At 44.5% G+C, this 27,225-nt stretch overlaps 1 protein-coding gene across 1 annotated transcript in view; it reads right to left on the bottom strand.

The window, feature by feature from the left end:
* ANTXR2 (ANTXR cell adhesion molecule 2) overlaps positions 1–27,225 on the bottom strand; it is a 117,884-nt gene that overhangs the window by 22,282 nt on the left and 68,377 nt on the right. Inside the window, exons 15-16 of the mRNA XM_075422075.1 lie at positions 24,695–24,862; positions 23,419–23,499 (exon numbers count right to left, since the gene is read on the bottom strand). Of these exons, the coding sequence (XP_075278190.1) occupies positions 23,419–23,499; positions 24,695–24,862 (249 nt within the window). The remainder of the gene's footprint in view (positions 1–23,418; positions 23,500–24,694; positions 24,863–27,225) is intronic.

Below are 27,225 nucleotides of genomic sequence, written 5' to 3' on the forward strand. Positions count from 1 at the left end.
CATGTTTCCATAGGGCAAGGCATGGAACGTGCACTTAGGAGAGTCTGAGAGTTTCTTCCTAAGACTCATTAATAAAGGCTTCATTAATAACGTATTTTATGAACACTAAGGAAACAGCAGAAGCTGGCTTTTGTAACAAATAGGAATTACGAAGTCACATTACAGGGGAAACATTGGGATTTAACTTCCATTGAAATCCTACCCCCACACAACACAGACGAGATACAAAGCTTTGGCTGAATCAGACCTTGGAAGGCTGAAAGCACTCGCCAGGAGAGATTCCACCCTGCAGATGAGAACATTAACTCAGCTGTAGTCTCCCCGAAAAGAGCCAGCTTACACTTCTTACACAAAACTGCAGCCTTTGAAGAGGCTGGTTGAGGCAAGAGTAAAATGAATGGGTAATGTTGAAAGAAGACCAAACAAAAATCCCTTCACTGCTAAAAGTTACGGATTTACACTTCATTGATGGCAGCATTTGATATTTTAGGAGAGCTTAGTACAAACTTCTCATTTGCTTGGGGAAAACCCTGTAATCTGTCTGTTTAACATTTGCTGCGGGTGAAACATGAGCGAGAAGGAGAAGTGATGCATTCAGGGGAAGCACAGGAAGGAGCAGCTGAGCTCACCCTTTCCACCGAACCTGCTCAAGATTGTAGTTGCATCTGCAAAGCCAGGACAGACATCTGTAGTGTACTGCCCGCCAAATACACCACTAATTCTCCACTTTACTGTGATTTATTGTTTTATATGGAAGCAGTGTTTATTATAGGCATCAAAAACTCATTGCTCCAATGTGTCATCCCCTGGTGTCTTATTCGAGTAAGTAAGAACTGTAGAAGCCAGGTGTGAAATTAACACCAGGAAACAAGAAAAATATTTACGTGAGCTACTGAGGTTTCCTGTACAGCAGCAATCTTTGATGTGTTGTCTTTACTCTGGTAAGAGCCCAGACAAGAAGCTGGCTAGAAAGCTGGTGGTGCCGATGAGCAGGTCTTGGCACACAGCTAAGCACGGACGATGCATTCAGCTGGAAGGCTGTTGGCTGAGCCCCTTCCCAAGTACCACACCACAGTGGTTGCTAGCTTGTAAAATCGGAATAGCCAGGGGCGGTACTTTGTGTGCGACTTCCTGTTCTTACTGAGACCTAAATACAGAATCCATTTGTATCTGCATTCATCCATGCTCCCTTACTTAAACTTCTGGTGAATGGAACTGTGAAAAGAATTTTTCTTAACTTGCAACTGGAACAGGGAGAGGAGATGAAGTCGCAGCACCTGGTATTACAGAGGGGTACTGGCGATTGTTTTCTCCTCACCAGAAATGGGCTGTGGGGTCTTGGCAGTTTCTGAGGGCAAGAGGGGAGAGGTGCCTGTCTGTGTGTGAAGAATGGGCACTGGCACCGAGTTATTCCTCTGGCCTAGTATAGCTGCTCCCCACCTGTATGGGACGCCCTGACCAGTCTTCCTCAAGCACAGCTTCTTTTCAGTCAGATAGCACTCTGCTGCCAGGCAGATGTTGTATTTGTTACAGTGGAAGCCTTCGCCGTGATGCTTCTGCTTGTGTGTGATCTGCACCTAAGGTACGGGTCACCAGCTGGCACTGTCAGGCTCCCTGGGACAAGACTGAATCTTCACCAGGAATTCCCTGGATAGACGACATCGGGTATAGCTCCACAGCAGGCTTAAAGTCTTCAGGAGGAATAAATTCTTAACATTAATTAAAAAAAACACCCCAACTTTTATGTCTGTTTGAGAGGATATTCTCACTAAGGCTTCACTACTACAAGTACAGATCAGAAAAAATTGTTTCTGCTCTTTATCTTTTTCTTACTTCTTCCCACAGACAAGTCATTTGGCTATACCTAATTAAAAAGAAGAAAAAAGTGGCATAAGCTTAATTAAGATTTTAATTCCATTACAAACGATCGGAATAAATCACTGCAGACGTGATAATGACAATAAGAAAATACAGTGCCTTTCTTCCTCCAGACTAGAGATAGTAACAAATGACGAGGAATCCTGAGGAGGAGAAGGCCCGGCTCCGAGCCCCCCAGGCACGATGCAGTCACAGCGGGTGACACTGCATGTGGTAACTGTGCTTCCAAGGGGGTCCTGCATCCCCTCCTGGGGCATACAAAGGTGGGGGCTGCAAAAGACTGCTCCTCCTTTCTCATGCAATTCTGTCTCCTGTGAACTGGCTGCTCTGAGGCTGGCAACGGGCAGAAGGACAGGAGGAGCAAAAGGCCAGTGTGTGTTCGAGAGAAGCAGGAAAAAAGAGCAGGTAATAGGTCCTCTGCTACGTGCATGAATTCTGTAAGGCACTGAGCTGCATTGACGTGTTATCTCAAAACAGGACCCGAGCTTGTCCTGGTTTGATGCAGTGCTCTAAAAGCGGCAGGAGCTCGCGCAGCATAGCAGCACGTGGGATTGTCAGCAAGCACCTAACCAAAATAGCCTTGGAGAGGCTTTGAGAGATGCAGTGTTAGCAGCTGCGTGCGACTTCAGAGCTGCTGCTAAGAAATTACGTGTTCGTTAGCTCAGACGTTCAGGCGGGATGTTTTTAACCGTTCAGCTTGCTCAGCCCAGCGCCAGGAAGCGGCACCCTGTGTGCACCCAGACTGGCAGCTCGGTGGTGCAAGCTGCAGCCCCACTCGAGGGGAATCCCAGGCTTGCTGGAGCACACGAGTGCGGCTCTCCCTCGAGCTTCCTGGGGCAGGGCATGCCACCGTGCTGCCAGACCACTGGTGGGACGACATCCAGCTCTGCGGAGCTCCGGCAGGTCTCTCGGACGTCTGCTCCCCTGCAGCCAGGCACTACGGTGCGCCGTGCCCAACAGCAGCACTTAGCTAGCTCTGGTACCAAAAGCAGGACAAGTATCTTACTGCAAGTCCTACCATTTCTCAAGCCAACAAAAGTTTAAGTATTTATTTCTGAGCAGCACTTAAAGGTCCAGATGCTTCTCTAATTCAGTTAACCCTATGTTTACACCTACAAAATCCGGATCGAAGTGCAGAAAAACTGGCTTTCTCAAATACAGTTATGATTCCTAACTAGTGCTAATGAGAACAAGAAGAACTGTTGGGATTTTCACTGGTTTTTTGGAACATGGACACATTATTTGGAAATGTAGGCAAGAAATTAGGAAAATGTGAAACACTGGATTTTTTTCCCAAGCAAGATAATGGCTTTCCTCAGAATTTAGTACTGGTTGCGAACACCAGAATGCAGTGCGAACCCTTCTCAGCTGTGTGGCCTGATCATTGCAAGTGGGGTGGAAACGACGGAGAATGAGGCCAAGGCAACCTCTCTTCCAGAATCATTGCAGAAATGCTTTTTGTCCATGTTCGAATCAACCTAATTAAGATCCCCGGATGCAGACAAAGTTTCTTTGAGTAGCACCTCAGCTTGTGCAAATTACATGATTTTTTTAAAGTAAAACCCACAGTAATTTTAAAAAGTAGTTCTATGATTTTGTAGTGTTTTTTTTTTAAAAAAAGGACATGGGGAGAACATACCTTCACTCCTTTGCTTGTAAGTTCTCTGAAACAAGTCTTACCCTCAGACTTTTAACATGAAGTTTTCAATTCCAGATACTCCTTCAGAGGAATTTACACAGTGTTAAAGAGAAGTGACTGCTTTATTTTAAGGGCTACTTCTTTCTTATTCAGGATGCTTACTTAATTGAGTACTATGCAAGCATAACTACTCATATTACAATCATTAAAAAAATTATGTTACCTGAACATTAAAAAAAATGCTGCAGTACGAGAAGAAAGTTCTGCATTATACAATACTGTATTTCAAGGATTAGAAAGGGGGGTTGAAATATGTATCTAAACACAGGCGAAATCATCCTCACACACACCCATCTCCCTCAACATCTGGTCCCTTGTAAACGGCAAGGTTAAAATATTTCAGTCAGGGAGATAAAGGGCAGGTTTGTACTTTGGTGAATGCCAGGGAAGCCAAGCAGACTGGTGGCCTGGAAAGGCAGTTCACAGGACTGCTGGCAGACAGAAGACTTTGGCACAACACATTTGCAGCTTAATTTCAGTAGGCCGTTAAGCTCTTACATAAAGCATATCCACCACTGCTGGCAAAATGCTTCATGTCTTTGACTCTGCCCCCTCAGTGTTCCTGCTCGTGGCTGGGCTCTGGGCCCCACCGGGGACTGACCTCCAAGCGCTCTGTGCACTCAGTCGGTCTTTTCCTTAAAGGCAAGCGTGGGTTTGTGTGTGCATGCATACGTATATGTAAACATTCTGCCTTATAAATATCTAGCTTTTTGCTTTCTGAACTTCCAAGGTCATTTAGTGAATGTGTAACTTTGCAACTCTGGCCTTACTGCTGTCCTTCACCAGGCAAGACTAAATGCTGATGCTTATCTAGGGCTTTTTGCATTACTGGCTCAAATGCTCTTTTAAAGGTCCGGCTCTTGCACCGTGACCTCTGTCTCCAGCAGCGTTCTAAACTATTGTCTGGCTGGTCATCGCTCTGTTCTCAGCCTTCCCAGGTTGTAAAACCATGCCTTAGGTATCCCCATTGTACCAGGCAGAGGGCTTTTGCCATTCTGCACACAGCTCTGGAGATCGTGGCATTCATACGCTGCCGTAATTCTGTACTTGTGAGGGACTTGTGAAGCACTGCTTGGGAAGCTGTGATGTTTTTATTAAGTCATGAAAAGGCTAAGAATAAAGAAAACGGGTTGTAGCATGTTGAACAGGCACATGAAAAATGAAATTCAGTTTTTCTCATCTGAGAATCGGGCACCTCACTCAGTTGCCCTCGGCTCAGGTTTTAAAACCCAGGTTGAAAACTTTTAGCAGAAGTAAATGGAAACAAAGCCAAACAATCGCATATCAGCTACGCAGTGTTAGCAGAAAAGGCTGAAGCTGTTCCCCGCCGCTTTTGAGCTTCACCTTCCTGTTCACACATTGTTACACTGAAAATGCTAATTCTTGCATGAGATCCTTGCCAGTGAGAAGTCATTTCAGACAAAGCAGTGGCTGAACAACAAGGCCCCAAGTGGATCGTGACATGACAACATTCTCAGATAAGGTATTTCCATCAAGAAAATGCTGTCCCTGAATAGTGACGACGTTATTTTAAACTGCATTTTTTCTCTGGAATCAGCCTAGCTGTAGTTTCAATCACACACTGTCTGTCAGCTGAATCGCAAATCACAGTTGGCTGGGTTTTTCCTCCTCTTTTCCTTGTTGAAAGAAAGAAAAAGAAACCGCAGTAGAAAGAGAAAAAAATAGAAACAAAAGCCAAGGATGGCCCAATGCCAGAGATGGTGGGAACTACCAAATCCTCCTGTCCTACTGTACCCTTTGATGACTCCACATTCATTTTCTCAGAAACAAACCACAAGCAGTGGGCACAGCCTGGTTCCCCGTGGGCTGGTACCCTGAGAGCCCATCAGCACGGATACACAGCGTGTCCTCAGGGAGCCGCCTGTGCTACAGCCTGTCCTTCCCAGGAAACACCCTAACATCTTCTTCATCAGCTTGGCCAGTTCTTCCAAGATGCTTACAGGCAACGTGACATCTGTGAAACCTCTGCTTTGCTGTCAACGTGCCAGGCTCGTTCCCACCCGGCTGACGGTCAGCACATCCGTGCTGCAGAGCACCTCTGTCACTGCACAGCCCCATCACCTCCGTTTCGGCAGGAAAACCAGGCCAAAGCGCGGGATGTGCTTCGGCAGCGTGCGGCAGAAACTCATCTTGCCGACCTTGCCCCAGCAGCCATTCCCACTTCGGAGCGGCTGGTGCTGAGCAAAGGCCAGCATGGCAAGGGCTTGGCCTGCCCACGACACCCCCACCGCCACTCACAGGGGCATCTCCCACCGGTGGCATCGCCGGCCCTCGCTGGAGGACGGGACAGGAACAACTGGACGGCTTCAGAGCAAGCCTGGCCATTTTAGCTAAGTGTGCAATTGCATTTTCAACGTAATTAGGTGCCTAATTGTGCGCCTAGGCCTCACTGATGTATTTGCACGTGTATCTAATTATGATTTATCTCAAAGCTCTCTGGCCATAATGCCTTGCTCTCCACTCTAACAGAGGCATTCATAAAAGTGAGAGATGAGTTTGGTCGCTTCTCCCTAGCTCTTAAACAATTCAGGCTGACTGAGCAGTGGGAAAACTCCACACAGCAGTATTACTGGAAGACAAGCATAGTGCTGCGCAAACAGCTCTGAAAAAACCCCAGAAGTTCCCAGGGAAAGGCCAGAGTGAGGCTAATAAATGAAATTTCCATACAAGGCTTCCAAACAATGCTGATGTTGGACTTCTCCAGTGGTGCGGATGTCATGCAGTAGGAACTTGTACCAGCAGTCACCAAGGTCAAAAGGGATCCCTTCTTTCAGTAAACGTTAAATGGGAGCTGCAAAGACAGCATCTTTTGTTGTGAAATGGAGAATGTCACAAATGCGGTACCTGAGAGCAGCACAGCAGTACAGTCTGTGCTACCTGTGTGAGCAGTGCCATCACCTAAGCCTTCCCAGGGTCTTTTCAAACAGCAGCTGTGGAAGGCTACAGGAGTGGGTTTTGTTCACAAACTATAAGCCACGTTGAAAAAGGTAAAACAGAAAACAGCCCACAGAATTCTGCCTTAAACTACATTTCCTTTTACTCAGATTCTCAGAATTCTCTCTTCGGATTATTCAGCTGCCTTTTAACACAGAACTGGCTGAACTCAGACACCATCACATTCTCAGACCAGCCGCGCAGTCCGACCCCTTAACATGAACAGCACTGTGAAAATGTCTGTTATCTTCCTTCAGTGAAACACTTTCTAACCTACAGTATCCACTCATTCTGTACAGTGTATGATGTCAAAAACACTTACTGCACAAGCAGAGATCTGTGTTTCTTTTGCCACAGACAATAAATCTTTAGTGTCTTCTCTTGATACGCATCACTCCACTTGATCTCAGGAGGCATTATACGTCTCTCTTTCCCTCTGCCTCTTCTAACAAGGTCACTTTCCAGTGATGAAACAACTTTTCCAGAAGGTATAGCGTTCAATAATTAGTATCTACTCATATTAGCTTCCCAAAGCAGTGCTTTAAAACTCTTAATACAGGCTCGTCACAAACTTACAGCATGGAAAACCCTTAAAAGAGATTTGAGTAGCACATCTGAAAATACCAGCCTCAAGAAACTTAAAACGCGTAAGACTGAAGTTACCACTGATATAACCAGATCTGTATCCACTTATGCCGAAAGGAAATTCGGCACTTCCTCTCTCAGCAACCAGCCTTGTCTTACTGCAAGTCTGAGAAGGTGAAGTCATCCTAATGCACATAATAGAATCTGCTGTGAGCAGGAAGATAGCAGCATCTCCTGTTGCTTTTGCTACTGCACGTACTGGTTCTGTAGTAACAGTGTCACAAGTGTTTGGTTACTCAGGAAGGTGTCTCCTACTGCGGGCTCTGCAGGGCTGATGGTGAACCACAACTGGGGAGCGAGAGCCTAACCCCAAAGTTCCAGTGAACACAAAGCATGACTTCCCATTGCTGCTACTGCATTTCCTTCTGCCAGTCATTTCGCTACTGGCAAACTAGCTTTTTCAGGTGATCTCCATTGAAAGCAGTGTTTAACAAAAGCACAGAAAATACTTTATCTGACCATGTACTGAAAAAGACAGGTTATCAGTAACTTCTCTCAACATTTTTCCCAGTTTTCTGGTGGCTTTACAATCATGTGGAGGGAGTCTGTGTTTAACGCAGCCCATGGGGACAGTGAGAGGCAGGGTTCAAACCACCGAACTGTGGTCGGCGGCCTCTGTGTGCCTGCCTCAGGCTGCCCTTCTGGAGGGGCGAAGGGGGGAAGCATACCACGTCCCTAGGAGTTCATCAGCAGAGAGACACAGTCTAAGCTTGAGTCTCTGCAGGGGCCAGCCAGGACAGCACTGTTCACTGGACTTGATTTTTTCTATCTGTGACCATTCGCCGCTTCAGTACAGGTATTGCAGCTGTCCAGCAGCCAAAGGAAAAACTTTTTGGCTGTCAGGTTGCGTCATATAATATTGCCACAGTGGAGCAAGAACACTGGCCCCACCTGTCCTACCTCGCGTGTCTTCCTGCCCATCCTGCTAAGGACATCCACTGCTTAGGGAAGAGCGAGCTACAGCAGGGAGGCAGAACGTGACAGATGGCGTAGCAGCCTCGTAGCGCTCAGAATCAGGATGTGCTGGGCGTGGGACCCACAAACCCAAAGAGACACAGAGAGCTGGGTAGCAATGCATTAAGAGGTTTCTCTGAGTTCTTGAGTCCCACAGCCAGGAGGGGAGGAGAGCTGTGGAGCATGGTACAGCCGATAACAACAGCCCAGCCGGCTGCCAAGGCTGTGCGGGAGGCTGGACACCGCCCATGTCGGACCGGGGTCAGGAAGGACAGAGGGGCAGCCTGACTCCCACGGGTGGAACTCCCACACCGACGTTACCTGAGCACAGTGTGTGCACGCAGAGGTGAGCTGTGTGTGCACCTACTACACAGACGCCCAGACGCAAAGAGAGAGCAAGCCAACGTAGGCTTAGCACCCGGCCACTTGTGCGTCTGGGCTGACCAAGAGGAGACTGCGTCATTTTTCCAGTGCCATACTGGCGTGCTGAAGGAGGGCGGCTGGGCTGAAGTGTCAGCTGCAGGTCATTAATGCTGACGAGGGCCGTGCTCAGCCCCAACAGCTGCCCCTCTCCCAAGTGGGCTGATAGATGTTGCACCATCTTGTCTCCAAGGAGGCTTGAAAGCACATGACTTAGGTCTAATACAGTACCTAAAGCAGGTATTAACAAAAGTCAGGTTCAGAGCCATCTTAAGAACAAAGCCTTTCATGCCATGATTTCTAACACTTAGCAAGTGCATGTCCTCGATAAATAACGTGTAATTTTGTATAGGTCAGTCTAGTCTGGCATAAGATCTGACTTTGCTTGATTGTTGTGCTTCATACAAGGTAAAATCTCTGTGCTTCGTAAGCTCCATGATAAACAACAATATATTGATTAGGCATTTCCACAAGTCTTACCAGCATGGTATTGCACATGCGTGTTGTCACCACACAGAAGAAATCCCAGCATTTAAAAGTGACACCTGCTTCTGTTTTCTAGTGACCAGTTGACCCTGGTATTGCAGTAAGATCCCTGGCAATGCAGAATAATACCAGCGGGTATAGCTTAGAGTGACATTTACCTGCACTCGAGAGAGCTGTGGGAGCAAGCCTATTTATGTTGCACTTCTTTTTCACCAAATGTCCTTGTCTCTGCTTTTAGAGTTTAACTCTCAGATTTTCATCCACTAAAAATGAAGTATGAACACTTTTATCCACGTCAGTATTCTGTTCCTAGCTGTTGTTCAGAGCTCACTAGAGGTATCTCTTCTTCCCCCACCCCGTAGGTGGCTTTGCCTTCATTACTCGGTGTTCACATCATCTCTACAGAAACATCAGATGCTGTCACTGCCTTCATTCTTTATTGCATCATCCTCCTCAGACACTGTAGCCCTTAGAAACCTGCTGCCCTGTCTCTTGTGTCTCAGTTACCACCACTGTCACTCGGGGAAAGCCCTGCTGCTTTGCCCAGAGGAGACACGGTGCATTTAGTGAGCCTCCAACTTGTGTGTGTGGCAGTGGCCCAGCTGCTGGGAAGTGCTGAGTGGAAATCCAAGAGGAGCCAGTTGGAAGGCATGCTTTCTGTTTCTCTTAGACCTTCCTCCTGGTTCTGTTCAAGTGTCTTTTATACCTCTGCTCCGGTCAGCAGCAGTTGTGTACCTGTTGTGATCTTGGTGGAGGCAGTAGCCTGGGAAGCAGACTAGCAGAGGTGTCAGATGGCAAACATCCGAGTGCCACTCAGTGCAAGCCCCACCATCCCTGGTAGGAAAGGAGAGGAGAGCGGGCAGTCCCTTTGCTGCCACGAGCTGTCCTTGTGCTCTCAGTAACAACGGGGACACAGCCCCGCTGGAGCCTCTCCCAGAGAGAACCACTGCAGCCGCTGCCAGGGAGGCACCAGGGCCCACGCCGGCTGGTCTGCGTCTGGAGCAGCAGCGCGGGAGCCCGAGCTGGCTGCAGCACCGAGTGGCAGCAGGGTCACTACACCAACAGGTCTCTCTCCCTTTGAGACGGATCCCTGCTGCTGCCACACGCTGCAGGGTGCGTGCCAAGACAGTTCACAGCCTCAAGGTTCCGTTTCATAATAACCACCCTCTTTAGTGTTTCTGCTCACTAAAACTCGGCTACACTCAAGCACTGAAGTACCGCAGCACTCTGCAGAAGAGAGCTCACAGGCGCTGCACGCACCGTAACCACCGCAGTGGTACGGCAGTGACCATCTCCGGTATGGCAGCCGGGTCTACAGAGGCCATGGAGAGGCCTGGTCCTGCAGCCCTCACTCCAGGGGGACAGTTTGCATTCATCCAAATGTTTCTTTAAACTCCAGTAAGGAGCGCCTGACTGTGACCAGGCCAGAGACGCACCTTTGGGCAACTTCTGTACTTCTGCCTTCATGAAGACAGGTGGTGGTGAAGCACACTCTCGTCAGCGAAACTTCCCTGCTGTCGTGATACAGTATACAGGTTTTCTTCTCACTTTTTCTGAGCCAAAGCCTAAATATTATTTTTCTTTCCCTAGGCAGAGCATTTATAGTTTTATAAATCAGGAAGGAGTGACATAAAACATGCACTGAACATACCTAAGAGAGTATTCAAAGAGTGCCAGCTGAGCATGTGGCTAACTTTTAAGAAAAGGGCTTTAATTACAATCAACATAGGAAATATAAATTTAAAGAAACAGGAAGAGTCCTTTCAATTTACCTTCTTTTCGACTGTTGAAATATATTAAAACTGAATTTCTGGAAGGCCTAAATTGAAGGTATTTTGCAGTGCTACATTCACAAGTTGCTACCAAACCCTCACCGCCGCTGAGCATAAGCACTTTTTTTATGAGTCAGTAGCAGGCACAATTAGTTGAGTTTTAACAGGGAACCACCTTATAAATCAGGTAGAATGAACAATTGTTTCCGCTGAAGACCAGCTGTATTTACTACTCCTCAGACAAAAGCCCTTGGAGGAGATTTTGCAGTCCCTACTGACAACCCCTAGATGTGTATTTTAGTGATCTGAAGTGGGAGGCGAGTGCCATAGCTCGGGATCCGCTGTGCAGGTTAATCCCCAGCTAGCAGCACTCCATGCAGGCCGAGCGTGAACGGGCTGGATGAGCCCAACTAGAGTAATATACCAGCAAAGGAAAGGATTTCTTAAATACTTGTGACCCAGATCACTCAAACCTCTAAAAGTCAAAACGTAGCATTTCACTTGCAGTTTGAGCCACAGCTGAAATATTTGTCTAGCACAGAGAAAATGGCTTTCATTCAGTAAAAATATGTTATACTTGGCAGGAATTTAAAACATAAAATGGCGTAAAGCGCTATTCCAAGCTGGATGGCTTTGTGCCGTTTATGGATTTGGCCCTGACTAGAAGCAGTGCTAAGCAGATGCAATTGGCCTTCATAGCCCCAGGGTCAGGCCCACACAGACTAGCCCAAAACTTTATGGGAAAGTTGGACATGAAGGCATACCATCAATTTGGAGGGAAAAAAGGGAGGATAAATTGGATTTCAGTTTGGTGGGTCTGAAAAGTTTTAAATGCCTACACACCAAAAAAGCAAATGCTAGGAGCATGCAGGACGTTCAAGGAAAAAACGTGTGACTCGGTTGTGCTCTGCTTGCTAAGATTCAAGGGGTGCAAATCCACAACAGGCAGGTACGTATAAAGAGCCACCTATATACACAAGTCCTTGATACCCATTTGCAAGCCCAAGCTTACTGAAATTTGCTCTTTCATTTTTTTTTTTCTCTCTTTGTTTCTCTTTACCAGAGTGGGAAGGACAATAACTAGCTTTAAAGTATCTGGCATGGGTAATTCGTTCACAGGGGCAGAGTCAATAGCAAAAATACCGTGAAGGAGGTAATATCATGCCACTTTCTCTCCAACTAGCACCTACATCCATTAGCAGTTTCTTTTGCTCTGCCAACCGCAAGACAGTGTATACCACTGCACTTCTAAAGCAATGAGATTTGAGAAACTAGACCTAGAATTCAAAGAATTCACAGAATCCTAGATCCAATGGAAACATAGTCCATTATATTCTCCTTTCCTTTACACACCTTTCTTTTCTTTCTGTTATACATGTGGTTATCAGAGGGAAAAATCTTACTTAGTTGCCATCATAATCTTAATAAAATGCCCCACCAAGTTCCTTAGCCACCTATGCTCTCTGACCATCTGCTGGGGTACGTCTACATCGTATTACCAACGGGAACCGATGTCTGCTGCTAACGCATGGCAGATTGCCTGTCAGGCCTGACCCTGAATATCGTTATGAAAATGACTGCACAAACAAAAGGTCATTCCCATCGAGTGTGTGAGACTCAAACGTTTGACTATTAGTGGGCAGAAGCCTTTGTCTATAGAGGTTACTATTTTATTAATGAAATTAAATAAATGACCTGTGACCAGTTGTGGCTCCACTGTGAGAGATACTCTAGGTTTAAGATAGCCAGCCAAAGCTCTGCAGTGGTGAGGGCAAACGGAGCAGTCCATGCTGGCTGAGCAGTGAAGCCAGGCACGGGGCAACAAGGCAGCACTGGAAGAGAGAAGGAGGCAGCCCTGGTGTAAGGAGGTGCCCTGAAATGTAACGTCTCTCTCCTGGGGTGGGCAGTTGCTCTCTGCTGGCAATACGCAGCATTTCTGTATGATTTAGAGACCTGCTACAGTTTGCAATGCTGGGGTGTGCTGGGGTTTGCTGAGACAGCCCTTCCACAGAACTGAGTAACGTCCTACAAGCCCTTAGGCTCTTCTGAAAATGTTCAGCCCTAAATAATCAACTTTCTTCTGGGATCATACTCTACTTCCTAAAGATACCTGTCCATCATTTTACAACCATTCCAAATTTGAGCAGGTTTTATGTTGTACTATAATGTAAAATAAAATACCATCAATCTACTTTGGCACAGAAAGATATAAAATGTGCTACTAGCTACCGTGCACTTTTCACCTGCATTTACCTTCTTCAGTCCAACACTAATATTTTGCATCCAGCAAGGAAATTTTTATTTCAGACCATTAAAGAATTTCTGTTGTTTCCGGTGGAAAAAAATTATAATGAATGCCAAGTAAAACTAATCCTTTTTAATTTGATCAAACTGATTTAAATTGCAGGGTTTGGATTGCTAGGCTAAGTAATAAAGATAGAGCAACACTGTGGGAGAAAACTACAGGTAGAAGTATGTATCAAAAATGAAGTAACCTCCATCTGTGAATGAGAAATCCTGAGCCCCCGAGTACAAGCAATGCGATGGCAGTTGAGTGCTGTCCTCAGAGGGCTGCGTTGAACATTTACAGGCTGTAGGTCAGTGAAACTGTTACTCGTCCTCTGGTTAGCTGTCTGACAGAGGCTGCTGAGGAAAGACGGTAAGCTTAGCCCATTTAAACTTCAGCCATGGATTTTCATTTAGCATTTGTCCACCACTGTTATCAGAAATTGCAAAATCCATTTCAGAGTGACTTTAAAGGAAAATCATATGCATCCATATATGCTTAATGACACGAAGCAGCATTAATAACTCCATTATTTGTAATTGAATTAACTTTTTTTTAAGACTGTGTTTAAATTACATGAAGGCTATGACACAAGCTATCAAAAAGCAGCCCATTCAATATTAAAATTAAATGTTAAGGCTGAGGGCGTGCCATTATGTCACAGTGTTGAGGGACAAAACTCAAATGTATTGAGACATTCTAATTTATGGATGGATGTCAGCCCGAACCTTACAATATAATGGGCTTTGGCAACATATGGCACAGTCACTTCTTTTAGTAGGTAGCAATTTCCCCTTTAGATAAAGCATACAAACAGACGAAGATGAGAGCTGTGTGTTACTTGAAGGCACTCCATAAAGATATCGCAGCCGACTTGTTCAAAAAATGTTATGGCTTATGAAGACTTAGTCATTTTAAAATGCTAATAACTCAAGTGTTCAGATTTTTTTTGTTAATTCTTTATGGATCTGTAGTTCATAATGGACTCAGGCATGCAAAATTGATTTCAGAACAAAAATAATTTTAAATTATGGGAATACAGTAAAAAGATCAGAAGCAATACATACAATTTTTGATCATTTTTCTTCTTTTTCTCCCCACTGTTCACCTCTAACTTACAGCTGTCACATTCAGCAGCATGTGTGCTGTAGTCCTTCTCAACTTTTTATCTTCTTGTTCATTCCTTGATTCCACAAGAGCTATGCAATCAATGTCAAGATAATGGAACAGCTCCCTTACCCTGCCTTCTTTTTGATAATGTTGTATTAAAGCTAATGAGAAAATCTGCATGCATGAAATGATTAACACGTGCAACTGCTTTCAGGCTTTAGAGGCACTTGTATTGGTACAGTGAGAATCTGGGTGGGCATATCTGAGCATGCTCTGGACTCAGCTAGCTACAATTTAGCACAAGCTTATAATAAACTCAGCCTAAGTGAGTAAGCCTCCTTGAGGTCTGGGCTGCCACAGCTATCTGCAGGTGACACTAACACCTTGTAGGTGATACATAAACTCTCGCTTTCTAAAAATAGTCTTTAGTCAAGATGTTTTCACAAGCCTCTCCTGTTGGTTAGAGAATTAGAGCCCAGTGAAGTCAAAGCAAAACTACCCTATCTCTTTTCACCTCGTTCTGTCACCAAGTTTCACATCCTAGAGCGTGTCTAGTTCCCGGTCAGTTGATTTCCATCATCACTCATCTCTGTTCATACAAAGTATTTGTACTGATCTCCTCCAAATGGCAGTGAAATTACAGTCTGAATCTTTTAAAACATGCCAGATCACTGCTGAAGACCTTTCACTTCTATATCTATGTAGAATCCCACCTCCAATAAACTATACCATTCGTGATAATCTTTGGGAGCATGGGAGCTTAAACAACTAATGCATTATTTTTGCTCCAAATAAAATCTGTTCATTTAAACGTTGTCAAAAGGCAAACTCACAGGGGTACGGATGCACAGCTAAAGGAAATTCTTTGCTGATTCTGCACGAGCTGTTGGAGGGCTTCTCATCCACATTTGGTGTTTGTGGCCCACAAAGTGGTTTCAAATTATTTTAGTTCCTCTTCTTTTTTTGTGACTCATAGGGAAAATGTAGGCACAGAGCTACATCAAGGAAACATGGTCATTAAAGTCATTTCATCCTTCAAATTTGTGATGAGGTGGAAGAAATAATGCCAATGTCTGAAATCAAGTTCTGACCTCTTCTTGAATCTGCCAACATGGAAGTATTCCCGACTCAGTGACACAGCTCCTGAGACACCACAACGATGGACTATCTGCCAAATCAGTAAGACACCTTCTTGGGATGTCAGCTGTTACTATGCTGTTCCTTCTCAGCCGAAGCATCTCAAGGCAAAGTGAAAAATTAGAGACTGATTCAAGTGGCTGCTGAATGACCAATACAAGGCAGGACTTTACTAATACCCACATAGCCCAGTACTCCCAATGAAGCTATACAGGCTGCTGGAGATGAACATGGCGCAAGAGGAAGAAGACATAGGACATAAGCTGTAAGTCCTCCACGGATGGGACTCTTGATAGAGAAATACCTTAGCAATGAGTCAAGATTAATTCCTTTCAAGAGCCAAAGTACTCTGGAATTAGCCAGCAGTTAATTCCTGTGAAATCCAAGTGGAAGCAGAAAACCGCAGCAAGCCTCTGGCAGGTGGGTGCTCTGGCGGGATGCCCCTGTGTGGCGGTGCGCTAGTGGACACGTCTCTACTTGGGGAAGACTGAATGCCGCTGACTGCAGAAAATGAGCAAGAGTTGTGCATAATCTTTCAAGAGGGGACACAACACCCAAGAAGGGCATGATGGAAGAGCTTTCAGATTGTGTCTTGTGCTTCTCCATTGATAGAGGTCCACAGAACCACAGCTGCTTTGTACAGTCTAGTTTTATGTAAGCCAAGTGATAGATCTCCATTTCCCAGGAAAAACTGGGAAATTCTTGGACTCAGTTGTCAGTAATTCCCCCGATTATAGGCCTTTTTTCCCCCTCTTCCTAAAAAACAACTGTTACACCCTTGTCTCTAGTCTGAAATATCTCAAACCATTCTTACTTGTTGTGAATGCTTTCAGAGCAGACTTTTCATCTCCTGAGTAACTAAATGGTTCCCTTCTGATAATGTTCATATTTTGCTTTGGAAAGCAGGACACGGCATGGCCTAGCACGCTTGGCAAGAAACAGGAATCTTCTGCTGTCACCCACAGAGGACTTAAAACAAAAGGCCTCCTCAGCCCTGGCTCCATTTCCATACATGGGATTAGTCATGTAAATAATCTTCTGCAAAGCAAGGAAAGACTGCAGAGATCTGTAGCACAGTTCGAATCTGCATAAAATTCAAATGCCAGGACTCTGTCACAGTGTTTTCCTTTCTTGCCTAGCTTGTACGCTCAAATCATAATTTAATATTTCCTCCTGCAAACAGTACTTTGGTAAATGTTGAAGCAGTGTTACTGGGATTTATCATATAGATACGTAGCTGCAGCTATGGATAGTTGCACCTCTATCCATTCTGCCTGTCCCAACAGTAACTTGTTTAAAAATAAAAAGGGAAAAATGAAGGCCTGAACATTAACTCATCAAAACTGTGAAAGATAAAAATGGTAATGATTCTGTTTGCAATCTGTATATGTCTGAATGGCCAGAGGCACACAGAGACACGTGCTGCACTTCAGTTAAACATGACTTAAATCTGCAAATCAAAGATTTCCATTTGAAAGATAATCTAGATAAATGGCATATATAAAATTGAAATGGATTAATAGACGTATCAACATAAATAGAGGTATACATGTTTATTGTGTGGAAATTTAACCTTTGTGCAAAGTGGTTTTTTCATTTTCATCACATTCTGCTAGTGTGTGTGATGCCTCTGTGCATGCAAATGCTTCTATAGCTATTTGTATGCATATATACATATAAGAATTTCTTCATACAGAAATGTACGCATGTGTAAATTGTGTGACTGTAAATATAAGATAGGCCATATGTCCCAAAAGTCCCAAAAGAGCATCTGATGTTGATATGTAGACAGTGTGTTAAGGACCCTCCTAATTAATAACCCAGATTAAAACCTCTTGGCAATCAATTAAGATTAATGACAGAAGTCATTCTCTATCCCCCTACGCCCGCGTCTCGGGCTGTGAAAACCCTGGGTCGTGAAACTTTAATCCTGTTATCTGCTGCCTTCTTCATCTGAAAAGCCTACAGATTAACACGGCAGACATTATCGAATTTACAACCAGCCGCTCGGACAGCTGCCCTACTTTCAGCAGTTAATGGAAAAGGAACTAATCTGGTTAGGAGCGTAGGACTAGTTCATAAATCTGGACGCCCAAGACAGTTAAAGCTGTCACGTCTCTTCTGGAGAGTAGCGACCGAATGAACCTGTCAGCTTTCTTCTTGCTGCTTCTTGAAGGTAGCCGGTCTCCTGTAAGCTGGACTAATGAGATACTCGGCATTAACATACACTACAGACGGGCTGTGCCCAAGCTGGGAGCTGTGTTTTACGGCTGCGTTTGCTTAGATACATGCTGCCCTCTCTTCACTGGAAGCCAGGTAGTGATTAAATATAACTGGTTTTACTGCAATCCGCTCCATAAAAAAAAGATGTTTTGAGGAATTAAGAAAACAAATTTGTTTTTTCCCTTTCGAATCATGCCCAGTGAAACAAACAGTTATTAACCAAAACTGCACTGCCAAATGAAATGTTTTCTTTTTAGTACAGCTTGGAGGGGGGTAAGAATTGTAATGCTCTTTAGGGTGGCAGAGAAGGTATTTGATAGCTGTAGCAAATTCATACTCCGCCCAGAAAAGACTGACTTCTCCTTTCTTAATAGGCATTTTTCCCATGCTGCCAGCACAGCTTAAGTTACCACAATGCCCAGCACGGTGTATTTGCTGCATTTTAGGAGGCCTAAAAAGCACTCATCGTTCAGATGGCTGTTTGTAAACTAATAAAGACAGCAAGAATTCTTCTGGCTGCACTCTCTGGTGGCGGCTCAGCTTTTTAAAATGCTCCACGGCTTCACAGAAAGCGCACGCTACGGGGGCACGACACGCAGGCTCCATCGGGCCGGCCACCCAGCCTGCTGCCGTCCGACAGCGCTGGCACCAACACGGGAGCAGCGGCGTGCGCCCCGGCCCGGCGCTGCCTCCCAGGGCCCGCCGAGCTCTGTTGGAGCGGCCTTGGTCGTTTTACTCTGGGGACTACTGGTCAAGTCACTAAAAATGTCATGACCTTCAAACAGACAAGTAGATTTCTTTCTTTCTTTCTTTCCACTATTTCACTCATACAAGCGTTCATACTCACACTGATGAGTTCTGAAGGCTCGTTTTAAAAAGAGCAACGGCACTCATCTGCACAAAGGGAGGGAGTGCCAAAGTGACTGCCTACGTAGATGGGAAATTATCCTTGTTTCTCCTAACACCAGAACAACATCATCTTTTAATAAAGATGATTGGTACTGCTCTTGCTGATTGACAGCTGGCAAATCCAGCTCTAGCTAGGATGGGGCGCCTGCGAGGCAGACGGCTGGACCGCGCTGGGCGGCAGCCTGCAGTCCCGTTTCAGCAGAGCGGAGCTGTGGTACCCATTTACAATGAGCATCCGTCTGGGGGGAGTACTACTATCTAGATGTTTTCATTGCACAATATTCTTCCGGGTCTTCAGCACAAGAAAATTCTACTTAAAGTTCATAATTTGTAATCATGTTTATCTCTTGGCTGTCACTCACCATTGTAACAAAAGGGACAGGTGTCCTCTCCAAAAAAAGACTTTCTTCTTTCAGGCAGGCCAAGGGATGATTGTTTTTCTGAAATTTAGTTCAGTGTTTCACTCAACAGGATGCATTGCGTTATGCTGGAGATCAGCCTTTAAATTCAGTCTGAACAGGGCAGTTTGAAATGAATACTCCTAAAATGCGATCTTCCACTTTCTGTAACAGGGAACTTACTAATTTTAACAGTAATATGGGTCTATTCTGGAAGTTTAAGAAAAACTTTGGCTCCAGTTTAGCTCTCAGGTCTGTACAGACAAAGTCCCACTTGAAGAAATGCCAGAAGGAATATTTTGGCAGAAAACATTTAAGAAAAAGAGGTGCTCTAATGCTCTGCTGATCTCACACATTTCATAACTAGTTTTGCCTCTTCTTACCATTGCAGCAAATTAGAAGATCCAACATAAACTTTGCTATTTGCTTTTTCTGAAGTTTCTTTTTAAAAGTCTCAGTCAACAATTTCTTGAGCATAATATTTTCCACGTTCCACTAAAATACGCTATACCATACTATCATTGAACAAGGAGCTCCAGTGAACTGAGTCTTATGTTGTAACACGAATTACTGCTAGGTACAGTTTAATTTTTAAACATTTTAAACCAAAAAGTGCACTACTTCTAAGTAGCCACAGTAATTTTTCTCTAACTGTAACGTGATATTTCTCTACACATTCAACAACTAGCAGCGATTAAAAAAGAAGCCACATCACCTTCATTTTCTTGAAGGAGGTCCTCCTTGGTTAGAAAATGGACAAACAGTTCAGTTTTCTAAAAAGACAGTAGTAAACCAAAAAATCCTGTTCTCGCCAGTCTCGCAGGCAAGCAAACATGACTTGGTGAGTTGTAAGCCCTGGGCTGGCAGACGGGCAGCGCTGCTGCAACGGCCGGTGACCGACTGCCCGTCGAAGCCGGTGACGGCGTTGTGGAACCAACAGCTGGGGTGCTCCCAGGCACCACGGTTACTCTGTCGATTCAAAACACCGAGTTTTGTCTCCATTGTAAGACACTTAAAGCCTCAGCCTCCTAGCAATTACTATTCCACTCTACAACTGACAGACGGAGCTAATGATGTACTATTTTCTGCCTGTGCCCAGTGTAGGAATTACTGAAGAAACACAAAGGGAACGGTAACATGGGCCTCATCACAGAGAATATCGTGCTGTCAAGGTGTTTCTAACTGTACATTGTGTGATGGTAACAGAGGTACAATGCAGAATATAATTCTTTTGTATAATGTAGACATGCTCACAAAGTAACATTTGTTTAAACAGATGTTTGTATTAATTCTGCAGACATCATTATAAAAGCATCTTTAAAGCAGGTAAATGCTAATAGGCTTAAAAACAAGTAGAAGTGTCTTCCTTTTGATTAGGCTGTTTTATAACATTAAAAAAGCTGTAAGTATTCTATAGTTCTACTATAGAAATTCTTCTAGAATTAGCTATAGATTTTTTTTCCTTTTACCAGTCACACATATTTGCATCCTGATGGGGCAAAATCTTAAATGCAAGTGCCATAGCTTATTTGTGGGCTTAGAAGATACTCGTGTGCATAAATGTGAGCAGGATCAGAATCTCGGCCACTATCAAATTGCACAAAGCGACAAGGTCATATAAAGAATCTGAAAAGCCCTGATGATTACCCTTAGGTACCAAACTACAAATCAGAAAATACACACAATGATTTAGAGAAAAGAACAGGACCCTAACGCTGGCATGGCGAACCCATGCCAAGTTCTGTTCTCGTGCAGTACCAGACCCCCTGGAAGAGGTGTTCCGGCACAGAAGCAATGGCAGACGCTCCTCCGCCATGACACCGAAACGGCGCAGGCATTCCTGGCTGAACCTGACGCTGTGGACTGAAGGTTGCCATAACCTCAGTTAAAGCCCTCGGATAGTTAACGCATTTATCAAAGTACCCCAGAACTACCGTGGTTCATTCTTTGCCCCTTTAATAACAAAAGGAAAGAAAGTATAGATAGGAGTTAAGAACACAGGGTAATGCATCATTTATAAATTATCTTGTTAGTGCGGAAAACAAAACATGGCTTTGAAAACAAAACCTCCTGCTGCGGACTGCACTATGTTTGAAGGCAGCCCTTCAAAAGAGCTGGTGGCTTAATGGAGGCTGTTTATGTGGGGACTTCGATCTGTACCTGCTGTCCCCTGTCACTCCCTAGAAACTTGGCGGCAGATGCTGCAGCGCTAAGTTGTCTCTGAAGTGGCTCTCTGTCCTCATCTCCCCACCACAACAGAGTCAAACTATATTAGATCTCTTTATTTGTGCCTGAGGCATGTTTGGGAGCGCAGCTGTGTCCACCCCCACTCTACCTTTAGTGTTTCAGCCCCCGGGCGGCAAATGTGAGACCAAAACTGTTCTGCCACTCTTAACTACATCTGCTGACAATCCTGCAGCCTCGCTGCAGGCTGCCGAGGACCTGTGTCTCCGCTCCAAACAGATGTCGGCGACAACCTGCTAGCTCACACCTGTACAAGCTTCCCTAACCTCACGGACTGCTAGCTGAAAAATTTATGACTCGGAGGACTTCCAGCCACAATCAAAGCTTCTTGGCTCAACCGTGAGCAGCCCTCAAACTGGGCCACCCTTGGCATTATCTGGCAACGTGGCAGAGGTGGGAGAGGAGAGAGAGAAGGAAGAAAAAGCTCGCTCTGCTTTGATACCTCATGCCTAAATTTCAATTACTTGATCAAGGACTTCAATTCAGCAGTGATTTCTTCTACAAATGGGAACTACCAAGCACTTAAACAATAAAAGAAAGAAGACAAAACAACTCTGTGGCTGGTGTTTACCGTAACAGTGCTCCCGATGTAAGTATGTGTATGCGTGTCTCGCTGTACATACACGTGACTGCTCATGCGTTCACTGACTTAAACTCACCAGGGTTACAGCATGGGATCTCTACCTAGCAAGTTATGAACAAGATTTAATTTTTTTCCCCAAAGATGTAAAATACCGTGCCAGACAGAAATTGCACTTCTGCAGTGTCATAGGTCACACCTTAACCACGATCAGTTTAGATTTTATTCATCAGTACAAATTCTGCTCCTTTTTCCAGTGGGGATACTGAAGATTAGTGAGCTATTTCTCTGTTTTTCGTAAAACAAGATGTTGGTCAGTATCTTCCTGTCGAGTGCCGAGACGGCGAATGCTTGACTTCATAATGGCTCAGCAAGCCTTCCCTGGCAGGTAATTTTTACAGTAACTACCTGTCTTTGTGGTCAGAAGTCCTCAAAACAGGGCCTGACTGACAATTTTTCAGCCTGTTGAGGCACTGTTTCTTCTACATTCCTATTTACATTGAATTTACCTGTGAAACTGTACTGTACCACGTTTTGTATGTAGATTTGTTGTTGTTAATTCTGCTACATGCAACATGCATCACTCACGCAAACAGTAAATAACTAGCCAGTGTAACAACTAGAATGGTAACACTAGTATTTGACTGTGCTCCCTACTGCCAGCACTGCACGTTGTCATTCTGCTTCTTCCATCACGTGTCCTTGTCTTGATTACATCTCACCTTTTCTTCCTTTAGAACAGTACCAAACTTCATCCCAGGAAAATAATCTAAATACTGATTACCTCTCATTTTCTCAAAGGTAACTCCCTCCCTTTAACCCCTCTAATTCTTTTTATGTCATCTTTATGGTGTATGTAGCAAAAGTAAGTGTGCTCACATGCTACTGCTTTGTGGTGTGAGAGAATCTGATCTGCCACACCCATCTGGGGCCAGTTTGTCGAGAAAAAGTTGCCGTCACATTTAGAGGAAATCGTTTGCTCCTATGTCTGACAGTGTGTCACAAACAGAAAGCTGAATGGTCCCAGTAGCTTTGAAATACCCTGATCAATCAGTGCCTGAGATAAATGCTAAGATTTAAAGTAATACTTTCTTAAGGAGTAACAATCAGAAATACACAATCTGGCTTCACTGTAAGAGGTTCAAATAATAACTCTACTTCCCAGTCATAGCACTCTTTGTAGTGGAGGCCACTTTTTCGTGGGTCATGAGTGTACTAGAAGAAAGGATGGTCTAAGAAATAAGTTTCCTCACCTTTTTTTTCCGTGAAAGTTGCCTTTGGCGTGGAAGTGCAAAGCTACATTGAAGCAACTTGCATGTACGTTATTGGCGGTCACTTAAATTTGATGTGGTTTTAGTATTCTGATTGCTAGACTCTACTCTTACACACAGCTGGTTATAAGAAAGATTTGGGTATTTGTTACACAGAGTTTACACTGAATGAAATGTGTGCTATATTTTTGTTTTCCACACAAAATCCAAAATCCTTCACTCAGCTTTCAGGAGATCTGTGTTTCTGCGACATTTCTGGGATGATGTGCTGCATCTTTCAATGCGTTTTGTTTACCCAGCACGTTATTTCTCCTGTTGTGCCGTTATTTTGGCTGCAGTGCTTTCTTTGGTTAAGGTCACGGAATTACCAGTGTTCAGCAGCTGCTAAAGCCTGGCTGTAACGTGCCCCTCTGTTGCCGACCGCAGCGGATACACGCGCCGCACACAAACCTCGTCTCCTTGCTGTGGTCGCATCAAAGAGACTCTGTCGTACTGTCGTCGTAACAACGCCCACAGTGCATCGAGTCGGCCCTGTGGCAACAGAGCAACAGGACTTTAAGTACAATGAAATCAGTCAACAGAGAGCACAGCACATCTGCTAAGTTACTGACCAAGGAGATCCATGGAGAAACTCACTGGCAGGACTGAGCACCAGTTCCTTAGAGCCAGATAAGCAAAGTGCAGACTTGGGCTGTGTCACCCACACCACGCCGCTGTGGTGCGGCTCTTTCCCATCAGTGAATGCTGGGTACTGCACTCTCACCTCCACTGGGAGCGGAGTGACTGTGGCCTCACCCACGGTTACTTCTGAGCCATCTACAAGTAAGATGTTTATGTGCCAATATTTTGGGCTGAATTGCCACACGTCCATCTGGGATTTCTCCCACATAAGCGTATTTGTTTTTACAGCACGTATACAGCAAGTTCATCGTTCTCAGGAAGCGTCAGACCTGCTAGGCACATGGTACCCAGCTGATCCCTGCTGCGCGGTCAGTCCTGCCCGTAGCGAAGGCAGCAGGTTCACTGCGAGCACCCGGGCTGCCTGTGCAGAACACGCATAGCAGCTCTGATCCTTGCCAGAAGCATCCCACTCCACATGGATGGGTTGCAGAGTTGGCGTGTGTGTGTGGACAACACGTCTGCAGGACTGTCTGGTGGTCAGAACGGTCTTAAAAGGAGTTGTGAAGACAGAATAGATGTATCCATACTCGCAGCTAAACCTGTGTATTCTCTGCCCTCACACATTTAAAGCAAGGTATTTATGGACCCAGCTTCAGTTTTTAAGAGCCTGTTTGTCAGACTTTTTGCATTATACCGTTCTATACAATTTTTTGCTTTTCTTGATTGGTAATGAGTATCTATGTTTAAAACTTAGTATAGCAGCTACAAACTGTGTAGTTTTAGGCTTAATTAGATGTACATTCATTGAGATAGACCAAATGTCAATAAAGCCCCCGTAGATTTTAGTACTCTTACTGTATGATATGTCCCTTTTTTGGGCAAGGATAACAGAATGTGGCAGTAATGACAAAGCACTGCATGTAGGGCTAAAAACTGCTCCTGCTATTCACCCTGAGTAGCTGTTCACTTTGAGAATAGGACATTACACTTGAATGAGAATACTTGAAAAATAATTTACAGCTCAGCATGCATAAGACTGTGGTAAGGCAGACAAAATCCAGCCTTTAGTACAAAATTATATTGTACTGAAGACTAAAAAGATTACCTTAATTGGCGTATACCACTTCTCCTGAATGGCTGGTGAGGTAGGCTTTGGTTTAGGTGGCTTAGGATGAAAAGGTTCTTCTGGTTCTTCTGGGAGTTTCACCACAGCATTTTTTGCTTTTTCTAATCTTGCCCCTTCTTCAGTGGATCCTTTATCACCCCAGCGAACCTAAGTGAAGCCAGAGTTCAGACGTAAATGCACTGTATGCAAAGGACAAGGAAACTGTTTCAAATAACAGAAGTAGCTGAGAAATTTTAAATCTGGAAGAAATGCAGGATAAACAAGAGGGGAAGTACTGAGGAAAATGTTCCCTCTTCATTTTTGATGACAAGCATTCTTAGTTAAATACATTTGTGAATATGAGTTTCTCAGTAGCGAAAAGTCAAGAGAAATACTGAAAAAAAACCTATGGCTGCAGTTTGAAAGTTCTTAGTAAAACTGGCCTGGATTATTTTGAGGGCAGGACTGTCTAAATCATGCCATCTGCTACAGTCTAGCCTATAACGAGGATCTGATACACCTAAACCCAGGAAATTAAATTCTGACATTGCATCCTGGGTAAATGTGATGCGCTGATGAGTCATGAAAGTGTTACTGGGAAATAGCTAACCATTACTGCAGGACTCCACCAACATACTTGTGTTTTTCAGGGACCTCCTGACTGGAGATGCTAGGCATGCAAAGAGAAGAATTCAAGTAAGAAAAATCAGAGAAGACTGACCTTCCACCCTGAGGGAAAGAATTAAGAGCATCACTGCACATTGCTTGGTAGGTGTATGTCAGTTCTGACTTGCTACCTGGCAACTCAAGCACTTGAAAAGTAGGCAGAAAAACAGTGGGATGCAGCAAGTCCCCCACTGCAAAGGGGCGCAAAATCATTTTCCTCACCAGTAATAAGACATGCCCCTGGTCTTCCCTCTGCCACCCGGAGGGAGGGAGAAGGCTGCTCTCCAGGTCTTGCTAGGGACACTCTATAATGTGCCGGGATAACTAGGCTATAGGAGGGGAGTAGGCAGCAGCCTGACTTCTTCATCCTCATCAGCGCCGTATGCAGAATGTGCTGGTATGGAAAGTGAGGAAAATATGTAGGCAAGCCAGAGCCTAGCCCCCTTCAGAAAAATAAAATACCTTGGAGGAAAATCTTGTCATTTTGTGACCACTGCCAAATGTTTTCTACCACTGTAATCTGAATGTAGAGAACGAGGGCAGCGAAGTATGACAGAGCTTAATTTGGTCTGTAATACTGCAACACCTTGGTAAAATACAGTTGTTTTGAACCTTTCTGTTATTTTGAACTTTACTGTTTGTCTTGCTTAGTGATTTCTTTATCTCACTGGGGAATCCTCTCTCTGCAATATTAGAATGGGCTTTCATGTCCAAGTAGGCCCTGCTGAGTCATTAAAATGCATCTGTATCTTTCACTGTGATCAATGGTACTTTTACAGTGTTTTTTATGAGGTTGTTAAAATGTATTTTAAACACTGTTAAAACCATTTAGAGATAGATGGTGGATTCCTTACTGATAAAATGACCTTCTCCTTCAGATTAAAGCGACTTCACCCAGAAGAACCCAGAATTTGTGGAGTCTGACAACACAACTTTGACATAAAAGCTTACTGCCTGTAATGGGTGGGGTCTAGAAACGACATCATAAAACTTTAAAGCAATGCCAAAAGACAGATCTAGGAATAGTGAATAACACTGGTTAAATTATTCTGGACTGTCACAGAGGGATGAAGCTAGTGAGGAAGGCAGGAGTGAATGTGTAACTGCCCTGAAAGGGAATATAGTAAGCAAAGAGAAGTAGGACAGGAGCAGGAAGCAGAAGTTTACTGGTTCATTCTCTGCTTTTCTCTATGCAAGGAAGTTGCCAGAAGAATCAAGCTGCCGGAAGAACGGCAGAAGAATAGAGCACAGAGAAGCAATAAAAAATAGACAACTCCATTACCTCATGAACTGAAAGCAAGGAAGAAAAGTAATGATTAGTCCAGCAAGTTTTTACGCTGGCCACAGCACAGAAACCACATTTAACTGTCAGGTAAGGAACAACCTCCTTTTACCCGCTCACCTCCATCATCTTGTTAGACTGTTTTTGTTTTCTCTTTCATTTCCACACTCGCTCTGCCCTGATTCACCAAACGAGCAATGTGCTCTCCTGAGCCAGTGAAAGGTATGAGGTCTGACACCACTCTGTCCAAACAGCTGGGAATGGGCTGTCAAGCCAGCACTTCCCTCAGCCCCACTGTTACAGACGCTACAGGACAGACGTAAAGCTCCGCATAAAAATGCTGAAGCATTTACGATGTGGCGCCCAACCCTAAAATTTGTTAGTACTCTCGGGTCCCAGAGAAGCACAGAGGCGCAGCTCCACAGAACGAGGTGCCTTTCAAGAGGCTGTAATTGTGTTCTCAGCAATTTCAGCTGGCTTACATATTTAGCCCTTACTGCTGCACAAAATTCCAAGCACAGATGAAAAAGTTTTCTAATCCAGTCATTACTTTCTGCTCTCTTCTTCTTTGAAGAGGTAATAC

Source organism: Opisthocomus hoazin, chromosome 5 (genome assembly GCF_030867145.1).
Source record: "Opisthocomus hoazin isolate bOpiHoa1 chromosome 5, bOpiHoa1.hap1, whole genome shotgun sequence".
NCBI lineage: Eukaryota > Metazoa > Chordata > Aves > Opisthocomiformes > Opisthocomidae > Opisthocomus > Opisthocomus hoazin.